General features: G+C 45.6%; 1 protein-coding gene across 8 annotated transcripts in view; it reads right to left on the reverse strand.

Annotated features, from left to right (window-relative positions):
- Positions 1–24,854, reverse strand: part of msi2b (musashi RNA-binding protein 2b) — a 172,348-nt gene that overhangs the window by 116,717 nt on the left and 30,777 nt on the right. For all 8 annotated transcript variants that reach the window (XM_029173020.3, XM_029173019.3, XM_029173022.3 and 5 more), the window contains exon 6: positions 725–817. In XM_029173020.3, the coding sequence (XP_029028853.1) occupies positions 725–817 (93 nt within the window). The remainder of the gene's footprint in view (positions 1–724; positions 818–24,854) is intronic.

A 24,854-nucleotide genomic window follows, 5' to 3' on the forward strand; every position in this document is an offset into this window, starting at 1 on the left:
TGTGTGTGTGTGTGTGTGTGTGTGTGCGCACGCGCCCGCGTGCGTAGGACGCGTGTCCTTGTATAAAAAGGATGCGTATGTGCCTCACTCAGCTAAGGGTATTGGTCATTAGAACACTGCACACACTGCTGGAGCAGATACCGACAAACAGCTGAATATGTGAAATGAAACTGGCAGATTATACTGGAAATAAACCTGTCAACATTCGAGAGCTTGAATTTCGAATACCAAGTTGTATTTGATTTTAATATTACACCATAGCAGATAAGGGAAAACCACGGTGGGGGTTTTTGTAAAGAGGTTTAGTCACGGCAGCAGGGGGTCATTGCTCATTTGCTCTGTAAACAAAATGCATGTTGTTGATCAGAAACTGTGGGCTGTGGGAAGCTACTGCCATAGATCCAGCCTTAGCTTAGCAGAAACGCTTCTGCATTGCCGTTGGACACCAGCAGAGCTGAGGCTGCCTGCAGCAAGTCCACGATGCGGCCGCCGTAACCGGGAGCTCAGGCCATGTGGTTTAACCCCCAGAGACAGAAGGGGCTGCACAGCATGGATGCAGGCTTTCGTAAACCAAATTATGAAATTAGCATCTTGTATAGTACGGTCACGATGATGATGGAGATGATATAAAAATTGGAAATAAGCTATTACGATCCAACAAACACAGTTTGCAATGGGATGGAACAAGATAAATGGGTAAAAAGGCTAAAAAGGAAAGTCTTACCTTCCCAAATTGTTCAAAATACTGCTTGACGTCTTCCACTACTGTATTGGCTGACAAGCCACCCACAAATATTTTCTTTGTTCTTGTGACCATCTGGAGAGAAAAGGGTGAGAGGAGGCGATTAGTGATGAGGCGTCGAACGCACTGCACAGCACCTTTAATGAGGCTTCAAACACACCTGGAGAAGACACACACTAAAGCAGCGACGACTGCTGCTAAACAGTAAAGAACGCATTTACACGACGGAGTTTCAGAAACACTTAGCATGATAGTGTTAGTAACAAGCAAGGTCACGAATGCTGAATGTTGTGCCAGGAAAATAAATGCACTCAGGAAAAAAAAATCAAATAAAACGCTGTGAATTTTCTCCCAAAATGACATTTCAAATGGAAGCGCTAATCAAAACAGGCTGTCAATGAATTAAAAACCTCCATTTCATCCTTAAAAGTTCCTGTTTATCTTTGAAAAACTAAAAAAAAAAAAACACACACACACACACACACACACACACAACAGCAATAATTTATGGACTTTCAAAAACAATTAATGAGTGCTGGAAGATGGAATCAGAGTGCATTAAAGCCTCATTTACTTTCAAACTACAAGAATATTAAGGATTATTACCCACGGCATCAAAAAGGGCACCAACATCTGCTGCAGAGAGCGGGCGCTAAATTTAGGAGAACAAATTCTCAGGGAACTACAGAAACAATTCCATTCAGCGTCAGATGTATGTGTTAGAAATTAACCAGTTACCATTAACCAGCAAGCATCTCAAAAAACAGTATTTAAACAGTAAAGTATTTAATTATTCCCCCAGAAGGTCACGTGGAAACTGTTTCGTGACCTGACTCGTGCTTGTACAGTTAAAATTATAAAACTGTACAAACTAATCGCTCGTCATCATCTACTCCAAACTTCAATGAATAAAAAATCAGCTTTAATAGCATTCAGGAAATCATCATTTTCACACAGGGGCTCATAAAAATTAGGATTAGCGATTAGCATGGCTAACGCTAACGCTAAGGCCGCGCGTCGGCTCATCCGCTGCTCTTTGTCTGCTCATATACAGTGAAAGACTCCTTGGTCCCAGCGACGACCACAAAGAGGCAGCGCGGGAAGCCGCAGCTCTCATCAGCATCTAGCCGCCAGAATCAATCAAACAATAAAGTGATGGAGGCAGCATAAACATACTCTGGAGGTGCGCGGCAAACACTGAAGAGGGTTGAAAGAGTCTACCTTGATCAAAACGCTGACCAAAACACTTTAGATCTATGAAAAGAGGCTTAACGCGGGGAGAAAAAGAAGCCGCATTCAGCTGGAGCTGAAGCAACCATCTGTCAAGTGCTTTCCAGGTGCGGCGCAGTCTCCCAGCGCATCCCCGGCTCGCGCAGTACGACGCTCGCAGCCTCCCACGCGTGGCCCGCTCTCGTTACAGCGCTTGTGTTTTTCGATTATGTTATATTGTTTTACCACAGAATTCAATTAAGCCAACTTTTCCTTATGAAGCAGGCGCGGAGCGGCGGAGGAAGACGTCCCCCTAAATGCGCTTTTATGAATAAGGAAACTGTTTTATGGTGCAGAGGTCTGCTTTTACGGTGTCTTATAACAGTAATTTAACAGCGGAAAGAGGAAGAAAGTGTTGTTGAGGGGTGGAGGTGCTGGCAACGCCAGTATGAATGTGTAGTTTGGGTTACACTCCGCACTGAGGCAATAAAGTGTAATCAAGAATGTTTTATTACACTGACCAGAGAAACACATTTCACTTAGTGTTTCATCAGGCTCATAAAAAGGTGCAGGGCCTTGAATATGCACAGCTGTTGTGGTGCTTATGTACAGATTTGACCAATAGAGGCACAAAAGCCTTCACAAGCACTGGGTTAAACCATACGTTGTGTTGTTGACTATTCATTGGGATGCTGCTGCTGCGGGCGCGTCAGAACACCACACATTTCGAACCCCGGCAAACTAATATTATGGTATGTGCTAAACGTGAGTTCAAATGCAACGTTACCAAGGCGATGAGCAAGCGGATGCGCGGCTAATGACGCACACCTGGGGCCGGCGGAGTGGAGCTCCGGCTCAGCCCCGTCCGGCGACACCACACGAGGCGAGGCCACTGTCAGGATACGGGGCGATGTTTTTAACTCGGGCCTCTCCCCCGTGTCCGTTTTTAATTTCATACTGTGCAGTAAGATTCCTGGAGCGCGGGGGGGGGGGTGTTTGTTTCCTTCTCACTTTGCGACGTGTGACTACTTGTGGACATGCTACACATTGGCCGAGACCCAGCAGCTGCATCCTCCTCCTCCTCCTCCTCCTCCTCCTCCAAACATGATGCCTCGGGCCTCAGGGGTTATCAGCCTTGGATGCTGCCACCGGCAACCCCAAGCCAGACAGCTGCAGATAAACTGGCTTTGCAACTATTTATCAGCATCACTCACATTTATCCTTGCCAATCTAGGTGGAGAAAAAAAAACGCAAGTCTGCGTTTGTTTCTGCCTGCCTCTTTACATCAGCTGCTTGTCCTGCTTCTCTTCTGGGCCACACATTCCCCCGATCATTTTTCGACCTTGTTCCATCAGGCTGCAACCACTCAAGTTTTCAGCTTTGTCTTTATACTTTGACATGTCTGCCCAATAGCTGATGGGATTGCTTGAGTGCTGGTACAACATAATTACTTTCTCTATTTTTCTCTCCATGGTGACAACAGACATTAAGCCTCATAGCTCTATGCCTGTTGGTTCACTGTTTGGTGCTGCCATTGTTAGAGGTACTGGGAGCCAAAGACTTTTAATGACTGTCTCATCTTATCAGTTATTTACAGACTACTTAAAGAAGTGCAGTTATTTTCCATGTAAATATAAAGCGAGCGCAGTGACACTGAGGTGATTGGATGAAATGACTTTGGAATTGCATTTAATTTGACACAGATCATTTTACATTTTAACAAATGCATTTCCCTTTTAACCAAATCACACACAATAATAACCGATGGGGGAACAGGAAATTCCCCACACTACATTTACAGCAACATTAGTTCTGATCATTTGTAGCACGTTAAAAGTCTGGTTCAACACTATTTCAATTCGAGTTGATGGATGCAAAAAATGGACCATTCTTCAACCCAGTTTTTACTTTAACCCAATTTTTGAGCATTCGGTTATTTTTGCACATCCCTAAGAGGCAGTAAGTAGAGTTATGAGTGTGTGCATGTGTGCTTGCACATGGACGCTGTTATAATTTCTTGAGTGCATGTGAGGCTGTGAGCGTTAAAGGCTGCAACAATTACGGCCTGGTGCATTACCATGATAATAGAAAGCATGCTGCAGGAACGTACAGAGAGGCAGGGAGAAATGTGAGAGTGTCTGGTGCACTCTTCATGACGCCTGTTAGCAGCAGAAACAGGAGAAAATGCCAAAGCATGAACCTCTAAGGACAGCATGGCCTCTTCTGAGGTCATCAGGAAGAGCCACATAAGCTATCTAATGACGCCTCGCTGTGGTAATGAATATTAGCAGAAATTGGGAACAAGCTGGCTTAATTTCGTGAGTCATAATGGAGCCATAATGGCATTTCTACCATCTTGATTTTAATAAACGCACAACTCTCACTGACAACATTTATCTTTTTCAGAGCTCTGCATTAATAATGAGCCTTGAGATAGTCGCTGCTGCGCTGCTGCTGTGTATAACAAGCGTCCACATGGAGAAACCAGTCACATGCATCCTGACAGTGCTTACGACTCATGGCTTTGTCCATAAACCTCAATACAGTCACCTAAGACAGACCTTACAACAGGGATGTGGACGCTAGAATAATGGGAGCCAATAAAATGAGTCATGTGAGAAACAGTGTTTATAGATTAATTAATCTTCATAGATTAATATTAGTTTCACATTTTTATATCTTCATGTTGTCATGGGAAGTTATTAAAAAGCAGCTATCGGTCAGTCAGAGCAGTAAATATATCTACAATAATAGTAGGAAAAAAGTCTGAATTAATTGGTTTTGCCACTGATACTTTTTAATGATGATGTCATAGGCTACACGAGATTTATACTGCACTCAGACAATAAGTTTTACTGGAAGCATTAAACTGCATCCATTGATACCAAGAGGAAGGAAGTAGAAAAGTGCAAATAGATCAATTAGTCCTGGGTTTTATGGCTTCACATCAGCGATGACTGTGGCCTGAGACATGTTTCCCTGTTTTTTTTAAACTCAGCACAACTCTCCAATCGGACTTAAGTTTGAACTGACTCGTAAATGGAAAAAAACTCAATGGCCCATTATTGGAAATATTATTTCAGAGACAGGAATTTCTTTAAATGCGGTCCAAGCTATGGATGAACAAAGGTCATTTTGATGGTTGCAGGTCATGAGTCTACGGTGCCCTATGTATATACCCTTTTTATACGCCCAAGGGTTACCAACACCCAACCCAACACTCCTCCACACGCACTATCCTCTGAGCCAGTTCTGAGGCAGGTCGCTGAGATCACACATCCAGCTATGATTACAAGGTGTAAGCCTTTCTCGTGGCCCTCACCTCTCACACAAACAGGTGTAAACACAGAGCCCCAGACAGGGAGGAAGCAGACGGGGGATTTCGGTGTCATTTCTCATACCTAAAAATAATGGGACAGATAGAAAAAAAAGCCATCACACTTTGTTGTTTAAGCCACAATTGTTATCACTCTAGCAAGGGGATATAATTACTGGCATTCAGATCCCCTCTGTGGTCTCGTTCATAAGCAACCAGAAAGCACCAGAGAGCATCTGTCAATGCAATGTGCTATGATCAAAGCCGTAGACGATGTGCAGGCACAGCTCACGCGTCCGCGAGCACGCACACACACACACACACACACACACACACACACACACACACACACACACACACACACACACACACACACGCAGGCACACAGGGAAAACATGGCCAGTCCAGGTAAACACTGCCTCTGCTCATTTGCATCACTAGAGCTGACTCACAAAGAGAAAACATAGCCAATAAACAACAAACAGCAGCACAATCACTTCTACTTTGGAGGGCGTTCTTCACGGGATGGAAAACAGAAGAGAAGCACAAGGCGGTAAAGTGGGATTAGATCATTAGCGAGAGGCGACAGAGGAGGCCGAGCAGCGGCGGCGGCGTCAGGTTGGGGACGAGGGGGCACTGCTTGGTCCACTTCCACTCCCTGTATGCCCTTTTAAAAAGTGGTCCAATCTCGGCTCTAGTGTGCATAAATAGATCTGTAATTGCTTATTACAATACAATTAGGGCAAAGGAGATGAGAGAAGGAAAGATGCTTAGTGCAAATGTGTAGTGACAGGCCCAAGCACCCAGGCCCAGGATTACAGTAGCCACTCGAACAAGGACAGAAGCCCAGCGCCGTATGAGAGAGACAGGAAGAAGGAGTTGGGGGGTGGGAAAGGGCTGTCAAGCGCAGGGCAGAAGCTAATGACAACTCTGGGTTCAACCGGCGCAGACGTCTTTGAAGCCTGGCTCTGATCAGAGCTGTGATTGCCACCGCTGCAGGGCCACCACTCCTATATTAACCTACACTAACAGCTATTCTGCGAAAGTCACGGGCCCCTTTCAAAACCCGGCTTTCGCCGGCGAGATGCGAGCGAGGCGCACGCGTGCAAGGGCCCCCGTCTGCATATGGCCTCGCCATAACGGCGACAGTCACGCTGAACATGGGGCCACAGTTAGAGCTGATTAGCTGCGCTTCCCCTCCTCAGCCCACTACAGTTATGAAGATTGATAGAAGCAGCTTAGAGCTGATTATAGTGCCCTGGAGATGCATGGGCCCATACCCAAACAGCACATTCACACTGCATTCACAATGAGCACAGCATGCGATTGCTAGGCGCAGGCCGGGCATTAAGCAAACGTTACAGCAATAAGAGGCAAATAAGAGAAATGGACAATGCCAGAAGTGCTCTTAAGAGCTTTTCGGGAATTTGAATATTATGCTAATTAGATGCTTGCTTGTGGCCAAACCCGGGACATTCGAGCGAGCACGTTATGAACATTTAACAAGTTTCCTAGACGATATATTGTGAACATGACTGGATATCTAAAACTGACTCCGGGGTTATGAGACACAGCATGCCGCGGCGTCGCTGCAGAGGTCTATTTAGTATGCAGAACGCTGAAATTAATCTCGTTTTGACACGAGCCAGTCGTGCATTGAAACGCTAAACAAAAACAGTAAAAATCCATACCGCTTTTTGGATTAACGCCACGTATCTGCACCCCGCTCATGTCCGACAAAAAGCTCCAAAGTTGCCGGGCGCTCTTGTTGTGAAAGGCACAGAGAAACTCACCAAACTTACCGGGACCCCTCGTCCGTAACGCAAACTAATGCCATTAATGCAAACCTCCCTCCTCCCTCAAGCCTTTCAGAGAGTTGATTACTTTTATCATACAGTAAATCCTTCTGATTAAATGTGGAATTGAATGGGAAACATGGGGAAACGGTGTGTACCTCGATGAACTGATCCTGATCTGCGCAGCCGCGTGGCCCTGACGCCTCCTGTTAAAGGATCCAGGGTCGGGACCCCGCAGTCAATTTCAACAGCTATATTTGGGATCAGACTCCCTGCTTTCCTGCACAGAGCCTCTCCGTCTATTTTGGGTCTCTACTGCCCTCTGTCTCTGCATTTGCACCAGGTTGAGGGTCCTCCAGCCTTGTTGTGTCCGCGTGCGTGTGCGCATCAAAGTGAAGTAAAGTTCACTCTCTTACATTTGTGTGAACCTGGACAAAAAAAACAGCGAGTCGTGGTTTTAACAGCTCAAGCTTTTCAAGAAGAAAAAAAAATCAATGGGTGAAATAGAGGCAGTGAAATAAATCTGTGAACCAAGTCCAATAGTTTACACATATCAATAGGACTAAAGCCAAGTAGGGGATGGGGATAAAGTCAGTACAGCTGAAGGACACATGTTGCACAGGACAAGCACCGGACAAGTAGCTTAACCCTAATAGCAAGCGAGAAAAACTTTATAGTAAATAATCTGTCCTGCCTCGGCTGCTTCAGTGGCAGCCTTTTCAATAAGTTGATGTTCTCTCACATGGAACCAAATGTTGACCCCCATCTTAGTAATGGCTTTTGATGACAGTCCCTTAAAGATACACATTACACTTACACACACTCTGACTATAGCTGAAAAACAATGCAGCTAATCGGGTTGGAACCTTTCTCTGTGGATACACGGTCATTGTGATCAATGTGACAACAAAAGGAGGAGGACATCAGCAGGACGCGTGATAAAACGGGTAGATGTTTGACTTCCTCATCTTCGGTCTCACTGGTTCCTCATAAACCAATTATTCCTTATTAATGACCGACGTATCCCCATTCAGCTCCGTCTGGACCTGCTCCTGGAAACCAGAGGGTGGTGTCCTAGAGGATTTCCTCCCTGACATGGATCATGCAATCAGCGAGCTGCTGGACAGGCTGTAGAGGCACTGCACCCATGCGTACATCCCATAGGTGCCTAAGTGGATTGAGGACGTGGAAACAGGGCGGCCAGTTAGCGGCATCCGATCCTCGGTCGTGCAGGACCTGCTGCGGCCACGTGAAGCCGAGCATCGACCCGGGATGAGCCTCCCCGCAGCATCACAGGTCCACCACCAAAGCGCACATGTTCACTGATAAGACTGAACACAGCAGCACCACAGTATGTGATCTGGGGATGGTCGCCAAGATGCTGTTACTGAAGCCCTCCGCGTCCAACGCATCCCACGCTCGCCGTAGGACAGATACGCTCGCACGTACTTTCCTCTTGCAGTCGATAATTTGCAGGACCTTGTGTGCAGGTTTAAACCATGTTCTGCCACGTCCTCTAATGTACAATTCAGAAGGTCACACAACTGTGCATGACTGTCCGCGAAGGACCCCACGAGCACAAGAGCACAATCAATGAGATCCCGAGGAAACATTAGTCAAATATAGCACACGACGTAACAGAATATGTTGAAACTTTAGTGTGAACCACCAGTGGACTCTATATGCTCGTCTCAAGCCATGCTGCGTTGCCATGGAGCAACAATCCAACTCTAGACTCAAGACTCTTAAAACAATCAAAACAAATTGTTCAGTCTTGAACACGGGGTCATCTGAGAGAAATTTAATTAATACTGGCGCTGAAACGATCACTTGATTAATCTAGTAGCCAGCTGACAGAAAATTAATCAGTAACTATTTTGATAATTGTTTAATCATTCGAGTCACTTCAAAGTTCCAACGTCCTTACAGCAGATGCGAGTATGTTTTTTTGTTTTTTTTTTACTTTACTGGTCAAAAACAAAAAATGCTAATGCTTCACCTTGGGCTCTGAAATAGATAAGGGGCAATTTTTCACAATTGTCTGTCATTCTGGAAACATAAAGAGTGATCAATTAATTTGAAAGATAACAGCAAATTAATCAATTACATACTAATCATTAGTTTGCACCTCTAAATAATTAAGTGGCCATGTAAATTGTTCATGCAGACGTTTACTGGCAGTAGCCGCATTGTTGTCTAAATATAATTGGAGCCACATATGACTAACTGAACCTTGTTAATCATTTATAAGAAAAACAAACTCCAGGCAACTGCCATGATGATGGAAACACAATTCATTGTACTATAAAGTTAATTATGTGGATCATTGTGTTCCAAAAATAAACCGTGAGCATGCATCATTATGCATGGCACCAAGGTCATCAGGCATTCAGCATCTTCAGAAACACAAATCCAACGTGCTGCTAGCGGTATCCTGGGTGTAATACATTTATGTTTTGTGCTGTTCACCTCCAGGACAAGCATGTCAGCTTCCCCCAAAGGAGGACGCCAGTCAGGACTCTCCATCCTATTAAAAACGGGCTTCACGCTTTGCTCTTGGTGCCGTACGCAGTGCGGCGAGCTGCTGTGGCTGAGGTGACTTTAAGTCACATTGTACAGACATTCAGAATCCGTATTCTACACATCTGTGGCTGTTTATTAATTAGTTAATCAGCTTTCTGTGATTGCTATGAATATTTTAGATACTAGCTCCTGTATGATTCATTTCCAGCATAGTTATATTGAGGGAATGTGAAGAACCACAAGTTGCAGTTGAAGGTTTCCTCAATACACTTATTAACACTTGTACACATTGAATATAAATTTCTATTAATAGCACAGTAGGCTCAAGTCATGAGCAACATTGAGTTATCTACTAAAACGCATAATGAATGAACGGCGGAGCTACAGCAGGTGACTAAGTTGACAGCCAACAGTAGCAAACCATTATTCATCCCAAAAAATGACAAATGAGATTCCATTTCTATTGATCTTTACACACGTCGTAAAATATCACACCATCAATTTACATTGAAAATGCTGTGCGAGCCACCGTCCTGGCGCCGCCGCCGCCGCGACCCGCGCTCGCGGGCGCCGCCGACGCCGGTTGTGGTCCACTTAATTGACGTAATTAGCGTTCATCATGGCGAGTGTTTGCCGAGCGACTTCTAAACCCGCAGCCTGTTGGCGCCTCTCAGGAGGGGAATTGGGTGAGCGTGAAGCACTCGAGTTTTTTGTCATGCTTCACAGGAACCCAGAAATGAGTGGAATAATTCGCGGCTCTTAAGCGTGCTCAGAAGAGCTCAGCGCCGCGGCTAAACTAAGTTATTCTTCATGGTGTGGACAGCTCCCAGGCAATCCTCAGCAGCCGGCGTCCGGCGCCGCGGACACGCGTCCGCTCAGCCCACAATGCATAATCATTTAGCGGTAGGTGATGCGTGGTGGCGCCGGCACAATGATCCCAGCTAGATGTCATGTAAAAGGCTAGTGTTTACACTCTGCTGCACCGTCCTCCACACACCCAGGTACAGTGGTGGAGTCTGGAGGTGAGTGGAGCAGAGCAGAGGAGGAGGGGGAGACGCAGAAAGGCCAGGAGGAGGAGAGGCCAGGCGCATTTCACTCTGTGGTACAAGGGATGCTGTTCTCTCGTCTATAGAGAAAGCGCTCGTGGCTGGTGGAGGCCTCAGCTGCGATGAAAATAGGCCCCAACCGCCTCCCTCCCCAACAATCTACTCCACGTCTCCGGATCTCCCATCTCTGCCCGTGGGCAGCGGCAGAAACAAACAAAACCCTTCTGCTCCCCACTCTTTGTCTTTTTGTCATTTCCTCTCAAGAAAGAGGACTCTCTCTTAAAATATTCAGCCACTCTAAAGTGCCATGTCACACTGACCAGGCTATTTTCTTTGATGAGCTCTACTCCTAATCCTTCAATGATGCATCTTCTCCCAACTCCATCGCTCAAGTGAGATGCCCCGCAGAATAGTTATTGGTTGAAGAATCTGTCGAAAAGAGGCAATTGGCGGCTTTTCCAAGCGGCTCTTACACATCAGGCGTGTAAATGGAGCTGTGGTGACACTATGGTCAAAAAGGATTTCTCTGCACAGTCCACACACACCCTTAACACGCTGCTGTGCAACAATCTCAGCCTGGAGCCGTGGCTCAGCCCACCTGCCCCACCTACAGTGTAATATACTCTCCCGCTAAAGCCGGGTAACAGGGCTGACCCCCACAGCTCCGGCCGTCAGTTACCGCTGACCTCCAGCCAGGTGCCAATGAAACATGTCCATTGAGTGGTGAGAGGGACAAACTGCCTCACCTGGCTCCTGCTGACAGCTCAGCATTTTAGCAGCGCTGGCGGATCAACGCGGGTTCAGCGCCGCGCAGCCGGGGAGCCTCGCCTCCGGCCCGGGCACAGCGCGGCACTCCGAGGAACCGGGGGCCGGGGTGATTTTAATACGTGGGAAATATTCAAACTAATCAAGACGCTGACGAACTGAGCAGCTCTTATCAGATGAACTTAAGACTGAATATTCAGTCAAAGTGAAATTAGAGTTACAGAAAAAGGTGGAGTTGGGTTCTAATTCTGGAGACAAGATATTACACAAGATATATTTTAACAAATCTGTATTTATAAGGAGTAAACTAATGTCCTCTACATCTTTAAATGGTAAATTATGCATGATCATTTTTCCGTTTTGGAATCGTTAAATTAGGAAATTCTTTGTGCCCGGCCCATTTTTTGCATGTGTGAAGAGAACCCTCATCAGTCCAGCGATCACTTTCTGCCGTCTTCTGTCTGCTTCGGAGACAAATTGCAGGAGTTTAATTTTAGCATCGCTCCGGAGGTAGAACTCTATTCCAGCTGCCTGCATGTTGTATGATGGGGGGGGCGCAAACAAAACAAGCGCCGCACGCGTGAGGTACACCTACACTCATTTAAGGGTGAAAAGAGGACTTTTCAGGCCAGCAGCTGTTTGATAAATTAATCATACCTACACTTGTCTCCATTTTGTTGGCTGCCTGCTTAAAGAGCATAATAATCATAGACTCCGTGTCCTCTGTTGTGTCTGCGAAGGCTCCGCTCCCACCCTCAGGTTAACAGAATCAAAGAGACGAGCGCACAGAGGAAATGCAGACTACAACCGAGGGCTGGAGCCCAACAGGGCGGGGGAAGCTCCAGGCTAAAGGCTGGACTTCTCCACAGCAGTCCTCCATTAGTTGGCATCGTCTTAGTTAAATAGATGCACTGTGAGATGCATCACGCCACAAGCAACAGTGTGAAGTACATTAAAGTGTACATACTTGTTTAAACAGGATGTAGATTTTCATTTCAGAGACTACAGAGCCTAAAAATATGATCAGAGTATATGAAAGTATGTTTAATATTCCAAGCACAAAATACATTCTCTCCTTTCACAGTTTCTGTCATTAAAACAAATGCAGCTGTGGAGCTTTTTCTTCTTAATCCAGACATTTTTAAATATAAGAATAAAGCCCAGATTCTACAGGGTCATAAAAGCTTATTAGGCTGTTAGTCCGGAGACCATGTGATCTTTCACTCTAGTTCACTGAGATAAATTTGCCTTTTTGTCCTGCAAATATTTTGACCTTTATAAGGGTGCCAGTGCAACTATAATACTTCCAGTGCTTCAAACATTCTTATTTCTAAAGACGTTCTCCGTCCCAGCATTCTAATAAAGGCACACGACTGACCCGCAGCCACTGGGCGACCCAGGCACAAGAGGCACAGCTCGCTCCGGCTTGTACCCACAAAACAGCAACACCGACGTCAACAGCTCCCAGTGTGAGAAATAGGAGGTGTGGAAGGAGTGTGTCGGATGGGGTCCATTGCATGAGTCTCACACTCGCTGCGGGAGCTTTGGCCTGGAGCCATGTTCCAGATTTGGGGGAGTTCCAGGTGTTAGTCAGCACAGTTATCCAGCTTATCAATCCTGCTCCATGACTCAGGCTACTGTTCTTTACTTCCTTCACGGGGAGGGAAACTAATTCACATTACAGCTAATGCACAGCCGGCGTGAGCCAGCGAGGAGGAAGCGTTCACGGGAATGTCAGCGAAGGAGAAACATGGCTTAACATTTTCTAAAAAGGGGCTGATGTCGGTTTCACAACTTCAAACCGGCTCATTTGCAGGACTTCATTTCCAAAGGGATATATTTAATGAATTTAATTTCCTTGTGCATAGGAAATGTGATAATTCATTACAGATTATTACATTACTGTCAGGTAACAGTGGGAGGTGGATGCTACTGCTAACCCATTGGTGTTAAAATAGTTGTTCCAAGTTCCTGCTGACATGAACAATATTAACGTATGGTTAATTATAAAGTATTTTATCTAAGATAAAAAATATATAAGCAAATGAGGAACAACTTTTGTTCCTGTAAACTCTTTTGAGTCGGTGTAGTGTGGTTCAGAGCAGGGTAATGAGTCTTTTCTCATCTTGAGAAATGCATAGAGGAAGGAACCACATGACAATGTAAATCTGGGTGCAAATTAAGTTGTACAATAAATTATTCAGCACCCACCATTTGTTCGTGTTAGACAGTATACCTGGAGCTAGCAGTGGATCAGGGCCCCGAGCTCAGCTTGGCCTTGGGCTTAATTCTATCTACGTGTGAAGTGGTCAGGAAAAAAGCCCAGCGTCACATCAGACGCCGCCGCTCAGGCCTTTAAAATGTGACAACCAGGTTCCTCCCGTCAAAAGCGAGTCTCTGACAAACCGCTGTATCCGACCCGCCCTCCTCGCGCGTTCGCTCCTCACGTCGCCGCCTAATATTTACAAGAGTTGAAAGCTTTACACGTTCGGAAAAGCGCGTGTGAACGCCCCGTTAAGCCTCCGGTCGATCTCCCCGGTTGCAGGAGAACTAGAACTCCAACTAGAACCAGCTAATCACGCACTAATACAACGCATGCATGCGAGCGGTGCTAACACACAAACAGTGGTTTCTTGTCTGTCTGCGCGGTAGCCAACCGTAGGCAGCAAAGAGCTGCAGAAAACAGGCTTAGACACACAGTTCAACATAAAAACCCTTCTTTTCCATGAGCTGATCCTTCTTTGTTCTGCATAAATGCCAATTACATAATTCTCTCTGGCATGCAAATCAGATTAGATGAGGCCATGGCAGATCACCTATACCGCTTGGCCTAGTGCTGCTCCAGCATTTTGGGACAGCTTATTTCTAATGTATCAAACAATTTCACAAAGATTTTCATTCAGGTTACAAAAAAACCTCACACTGCAAAACTGCGTAAAACCCTAAAGTAGCACAATCACCTCCCCGAAGCAGGCCCGTCTTTCAGATATGCAAGGACACATTTGGCACGCACACGGTGGTATTTGATTAAAGAAAATGCAATGTGAAATTTTGATAGCGAAATATCAAGAGCATCATCAAATGTTAGAGATGTCCAGAAGTATACATGACATGCTATATCAGGGGGATATTTGTATGCGGAGAAGAGACACTGACATTCAGCTTGTGGACATGGGAACCAAGAATTATGCTGGTAAAAGGGAACAAATGCAAATTAGCGACTTGAAGGAAAATGACACTTTGCTGTTGGCTGTAGAAAGTCATCAGTAAACTACTGTGGTGCAGGAAAGAACGCCGCCAACATGCTTCCCGTTGTGGGTGTGTGTGGGTGTGTGTGTGCGTGTCACAGGCCCAATGCATGAGCCACTGGTAACATTATTTTACTTTTACTACCTTTTTTTCTATTTACCACTAAACGTGATTTGTCCTGAGAAGCCGTTCCTTTCAAACAATAAGATTTTTCATTCGGAACACATTAAAATCTTTAGGACGTGCTCTCCGTCGGCCGTCGCCTGGGAAAACGCCGCCTTTGATGTGATAATAGGTTTGATGCATCTGTCCCCGTGTGCTCAGCCACCAGACCGAGCAGCGCGCCTCTGCCGCGGCCTGACTGCTGGGTCCTGGGGACAAATATAGAAAGATACCGATCTATAACCTGCAGCACCGCGGCCTAATTGATGGCAGCCTAGCATGGGGAAGATCGACATGACAGCCATCAGACACGTGCGCGGCCTTTATCGCTTCGTCTGGGTCTTCTGGCTACAAGGGGTCACAGCGAGCACGTGCCTCACGCGCTGGCTTTGTCTGTTGTTTTTTTTTTTTTTTTTTAAACAGCATATGAAATTGTCGTGGAGCGTGTTTCTGTCCGTGGAGCCTGCGGAGGGCGGAGCCCGTCAACCTGACAGCGTGGAAGCGGATCCCGCTTTAATGGCGAGCTCCAGCCGTGTGAATTTGAACTGTCTTGCGTGGAAATCCCCCGCAGATCGGCGACGGAATGTGTTAAAATCCGACAGAAACATCTGAAACACAGATGTCTGGTGGATGTTTCCCATAACACTTCCTCCTCCTCTTACACGGTGAGCTGTCTCTCCTCTATTCATATGCTAATGCTCAATCAGGCTGCCCAATCCGGAAACATTTCCAACTGCATTTTTTTTTTCAAAGCAATCAATTTACCTTGGAGAGAGATAAAAGCATAAAGAGTCACATAAGAGGCGAGCTGGAGCAAATGGTGATATGAACTAAAAAAAAAAAAAAACACACCAAGTCGGGGAAGAGGCAGTTGGGGAATAGCTGGATAATGTAGGTATAAACACACAAGTCTGTGCCTAGGAAGGCTCAACTGAAGCTCATTCTCATCTGAGCTGAGTTTCCCCCCACTGCAGGAGGGACTTCCAACACCTTCAGCTGCAATATAAATGTTAATAGAGTTCAGGGAAAGAAAACGAGGCGTAAACAAACAAATGTGGTATTCCATGCTTTGGGGCGGCGGGAGGGCCCTGCCATTGAGTGTGCACATGCATGTTTGTGGACGCGTGTGCTGCGGGAATAAAAGGGGGAGAAGAGGGACTAAAGACGGGGGCTTCTCGCCCGCTCCGAACGAGCTCGGCTGTAGTGGACCCCCGGCAGCGGAGCCTCCGAAGCCCCTTCCTAGAAACTATGGCGAGAGTCGGCCAGGAGAAGAAGCAAACAGCTCAGAGGGCGAGAAGTGGCTGCGAACGGAAATACGCCATGACCCAAAACAAAAGCGGGCCTCGCTATAAATCGAGCATTTTTTTTTAAATTAATAGCATATCAGAGATAGGGTGTTTGTTTCGAATGGGCTAACTTTCAGAAAAGCTCCAAAAGCCACCGTACAGTACACAAAGGCAGGACAGAGACGGGGCCGGATGAGGAGGAGGGGGGGGGTAAACACTCACATCCTCATTCTGAGCACACAGGCAGCCGCAACTCTCCGTCCCGACTTGTTCAAAGGGTTGGCAACCTTCAGACCAATTAGACATCACAGGGCAGCCTGCGCAGCGCCCAGCTTTCATATAAACGGCTCTCCATGAATTTTTAATCAGCTATAATTTAAGGATTTAAATAAAGATCAAATTCTTCCGGCTGCACCGCGATGAGGCGTCTGCTGGGGCGAGTGTGCGTCTGTCTGTGCGCGCGTCGGAATTTTTATGCAATCAAATGGGAGTGAGTTTGCATGAATGTGTCCGCCCGAACACCCCCCCCCCATCGCCAGCTTAATGTTTCCTCTCTTCCCTCCGCCTCCCAGTCCCACCTGCCAGTGTTGTGAGCAGAAGCCCGGCAGGTTGTCGAACCCGCAGCAGAGGATTTCCTGACTGACTGGCTGACTGGTTGACTGGTTGACTGGTTGACTGGTCGGCCGGCTGACTGGCAGCGCGCGAGGAGCGCGAGACGGATCTGCAGGGAATCGCTGACAGATGTAATTAATGAGGTCATACTTGGAGCCGGCCGTCCCCTTCATATTCAATCCCCGACGATCACAACTGAACACACCTGCAGCTCCAAAAGGAGGAGAAAAAAATGAAAAAAGGGACGACACCCCCTTCTCACCAGACAAAGGGAAAGATAGATGTAAGGGGAGCGGAGACTTGGCCAGCAATTCTTAGAACACACTGTCCCTTGTGAATATCAGATAAGACTTTACATGGTACAAACGCTGAAACATTATCTGAACTGTCACTGAGATAAATGGATGAACCGGATATGTTTTGCTTTTGCAGATATTTATCTTTCAAAATAAATCCATTATCAAGTCAGCAGTTACATACATGGAGGCAAAGTGTTACTCAGAAACTTTCTGCCTCATACCTGCACACCTTAAAGCCTGGGTTTCTGTTCTATTATACTTCCTTCCTGCCACACTTTTATTCTGTAATGCTCAGAGGTGCTAAAGGTGCAAACCAGGTAATTGGGTAGCCTGAAGCTGTGATTTCTCATGCGGTAATGTAACATATTGCTGGTAATTTATTTTTATCAGGAATGTGTTGTCGTTGTTTGGACAACTCTACATTTTTAGGCTTTTGTTGTTCTTTTGGTGTTGGGGTAAAAAAAAAAAAAAAACTGTTTCATGTAAAAGCCAATGGAAACAGGAGACGGGACCCCAAAAGGGAAAAATTGACAAATGGAGGTATTACCATAAATCATGTGGAAGCGCACACACACGGCTCTATCCTTAACATTAATTATGCTGAATGTCAATGAGGATCCTCCATTTCTACCTAGACCAAATTATACCTTCTCCTGGCCTGGTTTTCAGCTTCATGGTAGAGTATTTATTACCTGTAAACAAGCAGGAAAACAGGGTTTGTCACGTTTCACTGGGGCTCCCTCACTTATCGCTAATATGTGAAAATATGTATTCAGGTCAAAGATTTCGGGCCTTCCCTCGAGACCCCGTCGGTCCTCAGCCTTCTTTAGTGCAAACAGGCAAACAAACACATGCACCGAAAAGGCGCACGACGCCCAGCGAAAGGGAACAAAGAAGCACGCGCACATTCAGATTCCCCCTCATTCCGACCAACCAGTGCAGCTTCGCTGGAACGCTCACTAACCCTGAACACAAAGGAGAGCCTTGGCGATGCTCTTGTTATCCATCACCCTCCTCAGTTTTGCATAAATAACTCTTAATAAATAGCATCATCATGTCAGAGAGCTTTCGGCTGAGCGGCCTCCCCTGCAGCCCCCAACCTATTTTTGCCTTCACTCTACACTTTCATCCTTCCACGTTTTGCATTTTTGCCGCGCTTAGCATTAACGGCTACAAAGCCGCGGTTCGGGTGACTCTTCAAGGACGCGGCAGCAAGCTGTAGTGAATACGGGGTGGGTGGAGGGCACCTATAGGGAAGCATTACCTGCTAATGACAACAATCTACTTCCAGGTCCTGAACACGAATCACTGACTGGTTAAAGGAGCATGAAAACGAAGGGAAGCCTGTGACACGGCTACTACAAATATTAGACCGTTGGCTCAAATGATCGTACACCTAAGAGTCTATTTTAATCCAATTATTTTTGTTTCAATTGAATAAATTTAGCTTGTTCTCGTTGTTGCTGCACGAGGAGTGCGGTTAAACGTGGTGATTAAGTGGTCAGACCGGAGCAGACAGTTATGTCTAAAATTATTCTTCTGCTTCAATAATTGTGGCAATTGTGCGTGTGTTTCCGAGTGTGAGTGTTTCAAACGGCCCCCGGTGTTTTAGCTTGTGCCGGGCTTTCGCTGTGTCGTGGGGAGCACTGCAAGCACTACATAACGCTCTTTAGTGAAGTAATTAGGAAAATAGCATTTGAACACAATTACTAATAATTGCTGAAGGTACTGGAATTACGCTCCAAAGACACTAAGCTCAGGATGAGTGCGAGACGGGCCCGGCCCGTTCACTATCAGCATTTTGTCTGTTCTCTCTGTCTGTTTGATGATGAAACACTCAGCAGGCGCAGCAACACATTTCAAGTGTTATCATTGTTTTACCAAAGCTTTGGCCTGGCATTCATGTTTTCTGCTTTTTTACTTTCCTTTTTCACACCCCACCTCAAAGAGCAGTGTCATGTTTTATCTGACCATCTCACGCCGACCCTAGAGAGCCTATCTCTTTCATCTGACCACCTCCATCTACCTCTCTTTTACTGGCTTGTTTTGTGCAAAAACACAAACACACACACACACACGCAGAAACAGGGAGGAGGAGAATTCTATGAAAAGCATATTGCTCCATAATAAGAGGAGCCCCATTGTTTCAGTGACAGTAAGCCAAAGGTAAGGATGTCCTTTATGTGGAGGTTACCTTGAGATGTCATGGGCAGCCATTAGATACAATCAGCACTTAAGGTACATCAGAGTAAATGACATCAGAAACAATGACATGCAAGGCCGAATAAAAGAATCAATTTTCCAAATAATGGCTATTTTTAACTAAATAATCAATTCTGATGCTTAAAACCCCGCAATCAATCATTCCGCGTGTGCTTTTCCCAAGTAAACCACTGGAAGTGCTTTAGTCGGGGCTGCGCAACTTATTCCAAATGTCCTCTGAGTAAAATGTTATTAGAACAAACAAAGGGATTATTTTTATCAGAAAAGTAACATTGATCCTAGCTGGTTACACCTGCTCTAAAAGCTGTGACGTGAATAAACAGTGTCTGCAGTCGTGACTGGCTTCATGCACAGCTATGAGATAATATTATTACACTAACAATTCACACCTTTAAACCCCTCTCTCAGAGGTAGATGATTATGAAGCTGAATAATTAAAGCCGGCCCAGTATTCAGGAGCTAAAATGTTGGAGAAGCTTTAACTTCACCTGCCCCGTCGCCCCCCACCCCCACCGCGCTCTCCTCCTCCGTCTTCCATCCTTATATAGAGACGTTCCTTTCTGTGAAAAACACTGGTTTAGCTCTCTCCACTATACCCAGGTTATTTATAGATTGAGAGGTTCCACAACAGATAACCGCTGGCCAAAGTAGGAAGAAGAGGATGATAACTGGTCATTCAGAGCCAAAGTGGCGCACGACTTGGACTAGAACAGGCTGACTTACTGTAGTGGCCAGGCCCCCTTGTTCACAAGACCTCTTAATGTTGCAAAGTAGACAATGAGACTATATTAAGTGCTCAACAATGGGGTTTCTAAAGTACGATGACTCCCGCAGGGTCTACTAGCGTTAGAGCCTGTTAAGGATTCTGTCCATTGGTCTGTGATGAATGATGTGGTACCCAGTGTACTTTAGAAATGATAGCTTACAGCTCCATTACCCTGTAACTACAGACAAAGGGTCAGAGAAAACGGTGAACTCCCTGGCTACATACAGAGCATGGGCTGAGTGCAGTAGCCAGGAAGATTCATTAATCTAAGATGATGAGTCTTGGTAGGTGTAATTAGGCCTCCTGACACAGACAGCCTCGCTAGAACTGTGTTTAAGCCCTTTATGGCAAAAACGAACCTCCCCTCATGTGCTGGCAGTGGTTAGCCTTTAAAAAAATGGAGCAATGAAGCCGTGATATTGCTGTTTACAAGTATGGCCCTGTGTTTTCCTGAGGTGCTGGGTCTGTGGGAGTTAATCATTCAGAGGCAGCGGGGGACTTTAAGACACAAATGCAACTCTTGCTGGCACCAGAGCTACCAGCATCACCCACACTTTCTATATATAACTCTTTTTCCATGGCCAGGCCATTTGTGGAGCAGAGTTCATGAGGGTACTTGCCTGAGGCGACTTCTGCTCTGACATTGTTCGTCAGACCCAAGGAAACGTTACAGTCAACACCCTCTTTCTCCAAAATAAAATTGTCATCAACGCTCTATGTACAGTCCACATGTTCAGACCCTGCAGATTTAGTTAAGAAGCCAATACCTGCTAATCCGCACTATCCTGTGTGTTAATGTGTTGTGGATTCCAAAAACAGGTGAGAGGGGAAAGAAAATCTACTGAGGAAACACAATATACGATCTTGTTATTCTGTAAAACCTATATTAGATATAAAGCTACAACACAGCATCATCCCACTGAAGCCTAGTTTATACAGCCATCTGACAAATGCATGTGTCATCTGCAGGCTGTGTGTATTTTATTCCACTTTCACTAAAATAATGTCTTGCTAAAGACCCGACCAAAGACAATAATGTGTATATAGTGTATTTGTGTGTGTGTGCGGCACATGACAGGGATGTGATGCACTGTTTCTGCTGGAGAAGACAGAAATTACTTCTAATTATACTGCAATGCCGACTGGGTTGACCTCAGTTGACAACAGCTTGTGTCAAAAGTTCAAAGACTCCAGTAACAACTAGCTTTCTGTGAGCGGCTCCAAAGACAGACTGCACTCTGCACACGCAACACACAAGCGAACACTCCAGCCTGTGTTCGGCTGCAATGAGTATTATTACTGATTATAACCAGACAAAACAACTCCGCCGCCATGTTTTCGCCGTGAACTGCACCATCGCACCGCGCGACACCAACAGCGGCGCGTCGAGCTGAAGCTTGGAAATTAATTTGCATGTTCTTCAGAACGGCGAAGCTTTTGATCATGGGACTCAATATGTTCATCAGTGGGAGCGACGTCCACGGAGCCTGGCTGATGGAGCGCGCTGCGAGGGCTGCCGCGGCGGCCGTCTTAATGACCGCCGCCAGCCGTGCCCCGGGTGGCGCAACAAGCCACCGCTGAGTGCACCATTCGGGGAGCGGTCCCGTAAAGAACAATTAACACGGCCGTCCAGCCTACACACTCAATTATCGCAACCCACTTTTGCACTCTCCCCTCTGTTGTGTCCTAGAAAAGCCCAGTGGAATCTGCATGATTAAGCTTTGGTGGTGAGTGCTTGCTGCCACAGTCCACACGGTCTAAAGACGGGAAAACCTTCACAGCTCCGGTGATTCCCTAAATAATGCAGGCATCTGCACAAGTAAACAAATGCGAATCAGTTGTGCTTAATGACAACTATCTAAATAAATCTGTTTTACAAATGAAGCTGAACAGAAGAAACAGGCTGAAGCTGGGAGATGAAAGAAAGAGAAAGTACAGACGGGGTTTTTGCTGGTGCTTCCGTCGCATTTGATGTTTGGTGACTCGAAAAGCTTTTTTTGTCAGTGTTTATGACCATCAAACAGAAAACCTCCAATAGTTCTGTGCTGACTTATCAAATGTTGGCTGTCACATATACTGTTGAGCACCTCCTGGTGCTAAAACAAAAAAAAAAAAAAAACGCTTTACCCTCTCTACTCTAAAATGCAAACACAATGTCCTAAAAATAACTCTTATCTCGCAGCAGTCATTATCATTGGGAACACTTCAGAAAACATCAGCCCCACTTGCGTGTAAATAAACGGCAAAAAAAGCAGAGGAAGAGGGGAAAAGATAACATGCAGCAGAAATTCTATCAAGAGGGAGGGTGGGATGACTCATCAAAATAAGTGACTTTGAGTTTATGTGGGGAAGGACAATAAGGAGCTTTAGAGCTCTGAGATTAGAGAGAGGTAGCTGATGGAGCAAACCAGCAACGCCGGGTGTCACGGCAGCAGCCGAGCACAGTCTGCACCGGCCCCGGCGCTCGCTCTTCTGGAAATATGCGCAGGGCACGGCTTCTTCGCCGCCCGGAGGGACGCGGCCACGGCGCAACTCGCCGGGCGGGCGCGGGGACGGGCCCGCGTCTTTGCTGGAATACAGGTGCATCCGAGTCCAAAACCCGGAGCTGCATTCGCCGGTCATTTGGCATCAGGGTGGTTGGTTATGTTTGCAGGAAATCACTTGTTGTTGTCACTGTTGACCTGGACTCAGCTGCCCATGTCAGTCCAATTATATGGGTGCTTAGAAGAACAGAGACGATGAGATCACTGCATGATGTCACACTCAAAACAAGGCTGGAGATGGATCTCACACCAAGATTACGCCAAGCTCCAAAACCTCTGGTTCGCACTTAATCACTTTACTGATCACTTCACACCACGGACTTACTACCCTGTTAAAAGCTCCCCTGGTTCAAACCTCCTTTGTTTTTCTATATTTCTAACGTCAGAAAACGACTCGGATTGAGGTAAAAATTGACACAAACAATCACGTGAGCATTTAAAAAGGAAAAAAAAAGGAGGGAGAGAGCGACGTGTGAGAGCTGAAGTGGGTTTTCAGTGTGCGATCTGTGGCAGGCAGGGTGAGCAATGAGTGGTCATGAGAAGGCCAGAGCAGCAATTCTAGACCACGGGTTCAAATAACAGAGTCACACTGTAGGTGGTGTTCAACGGAAAGGACCCTTAGGCTCCCTGCAGCATGCATGAGGGCATCTGTCAAGTCAAAAGGAATCAACCAATGAAATGGAAAGAGACTCGACTACAGACACGAGCAGATCGAGACGGCAGGTAAAGGTCTGCTCCGTGAAATCAACTATTCTCACTTCACAATAAAGGTGACTTCGCAGCAAGCTTAGTAGGAGCAACTAAGATTTGGAGACGTGTGATATTTCTGCACATCATAACTTGTATAATGTAATGCTGGTAAAATTATTATTGTGAAATCCCCCTGAAAACTTTCAACATTCACGGGGGTTAATACGAAGACAGACAAGAGCAACTTCCAAGTACAAGGCAATTTTATTATCCCTTCAGGGAAAGTCTGCCCATCATGTGTGACAAAAACAGGACACTGCAGATAATATAATAAAAAGCCAATTTACATTCACCCCCACTCGTGCTCAAATGTCACCCTAACACTCATCCCTGCATGCCCTGAGCGCATGTTTTGACATGCATGCAGGCAGATATGCACTTTTGGTGTTTGACAAATTAGGCTTCACAATGACTACAGATTTTAATACACAACCCCTGATGAAAGTGGGGCAACAAGAATTCAAACAGTTCACAGGCTAAAAAAACACGTCGCACGTTCGTGTCAGATATAAAAGATACAGTTGTTACTGGAAATGTGTCAAATGATTCTGTAAGTGGTGTTGAGCTAATAATTCTAGATCCAAATTATAATGTAACACAAAGTTGGGACAAATCAAATCAATACGCTGTCATATTACTATATTTCCTCTTTCCCAACGTTATTGATGCACTTTGCAGCAGGTATCGGTTTTATCAAACTAAGAGCGCCGCAGATGGGTTTTCTCACATCGAGCTGGCTTCTATTTTGGCTTACAGCATCAGCACCTCATGACTCCTCCTTGTGGTGCTTATCAGATTGATGATGGAAGGGTGAGATGAAACTTGAAGCCAGAAATAAAAACAGTGGAAATGGAAAAATCATGGGGGGAAAGAAGAAGAAAAAAAAAAACGGGTAATAACAAAAACAGTGATTTAGTGTCGGAGCCACAACTTTCCTTGTGGGTGTCGTAAGGCCTCGATGAGCCTTGGTCGAGCTGACCCTCATCTGATGTGGCCGTCACTTTCCATACTGAGCATTTCTTATCATGTGGTCTGTTGCTTCACAATTAACTCCACAGTCAAAGCCTCAGAGACTGGAAATCACATTTTGGACCATAGTTTATACAATAGAGAAAAAAAAAAGGGACGTGTGCTAAGTTCAGTTAAACGACATGAAAAGCTTTTCATTTTCAAAGTCTATTAAATCCAATAATCCAATAAATAAATAATAAATAAATAAAATAGCAATTTCCTGGAGAAACATCTGAGGATATATATTAAAAGAAAACTGATGTAATCTTGACAGGCAAATTTCCTCTGCAATAAGTCGACTGCATTCAAAGTGAGGCATCTATGCAAAACAAGTTGCAAAATATTAAAGATTTTAAATCCGAAGTCACTCCTTTCCATGAAACGCCTGCATCGACGCGTCATCTTGACAGCGGAGTCTATCTGATGTGAAATGAGACTCTTTGTGGTTCATATGTGTATAGAGATCAATAACACTGATGCAAGTTTTTCTCGAAACTGTCATCAAACGCATTTGGTCTCGACCTCAAATACGTTCCTCCGTAACCACAGGTACCAG

Source organism: Betta splendens, chromosome 14 (genome assembly GCF_900634795.4).
Source record: "Betta splendens chromosome 14, fBetSpl5.4, whole genome shotgun sequence".
Taxonomy (NCBI): Eukaryota; Metazoa; Chordata; class Actinopteri; order Anabantiformes; family Osphronemidae; genus Betta; species Betta splendens.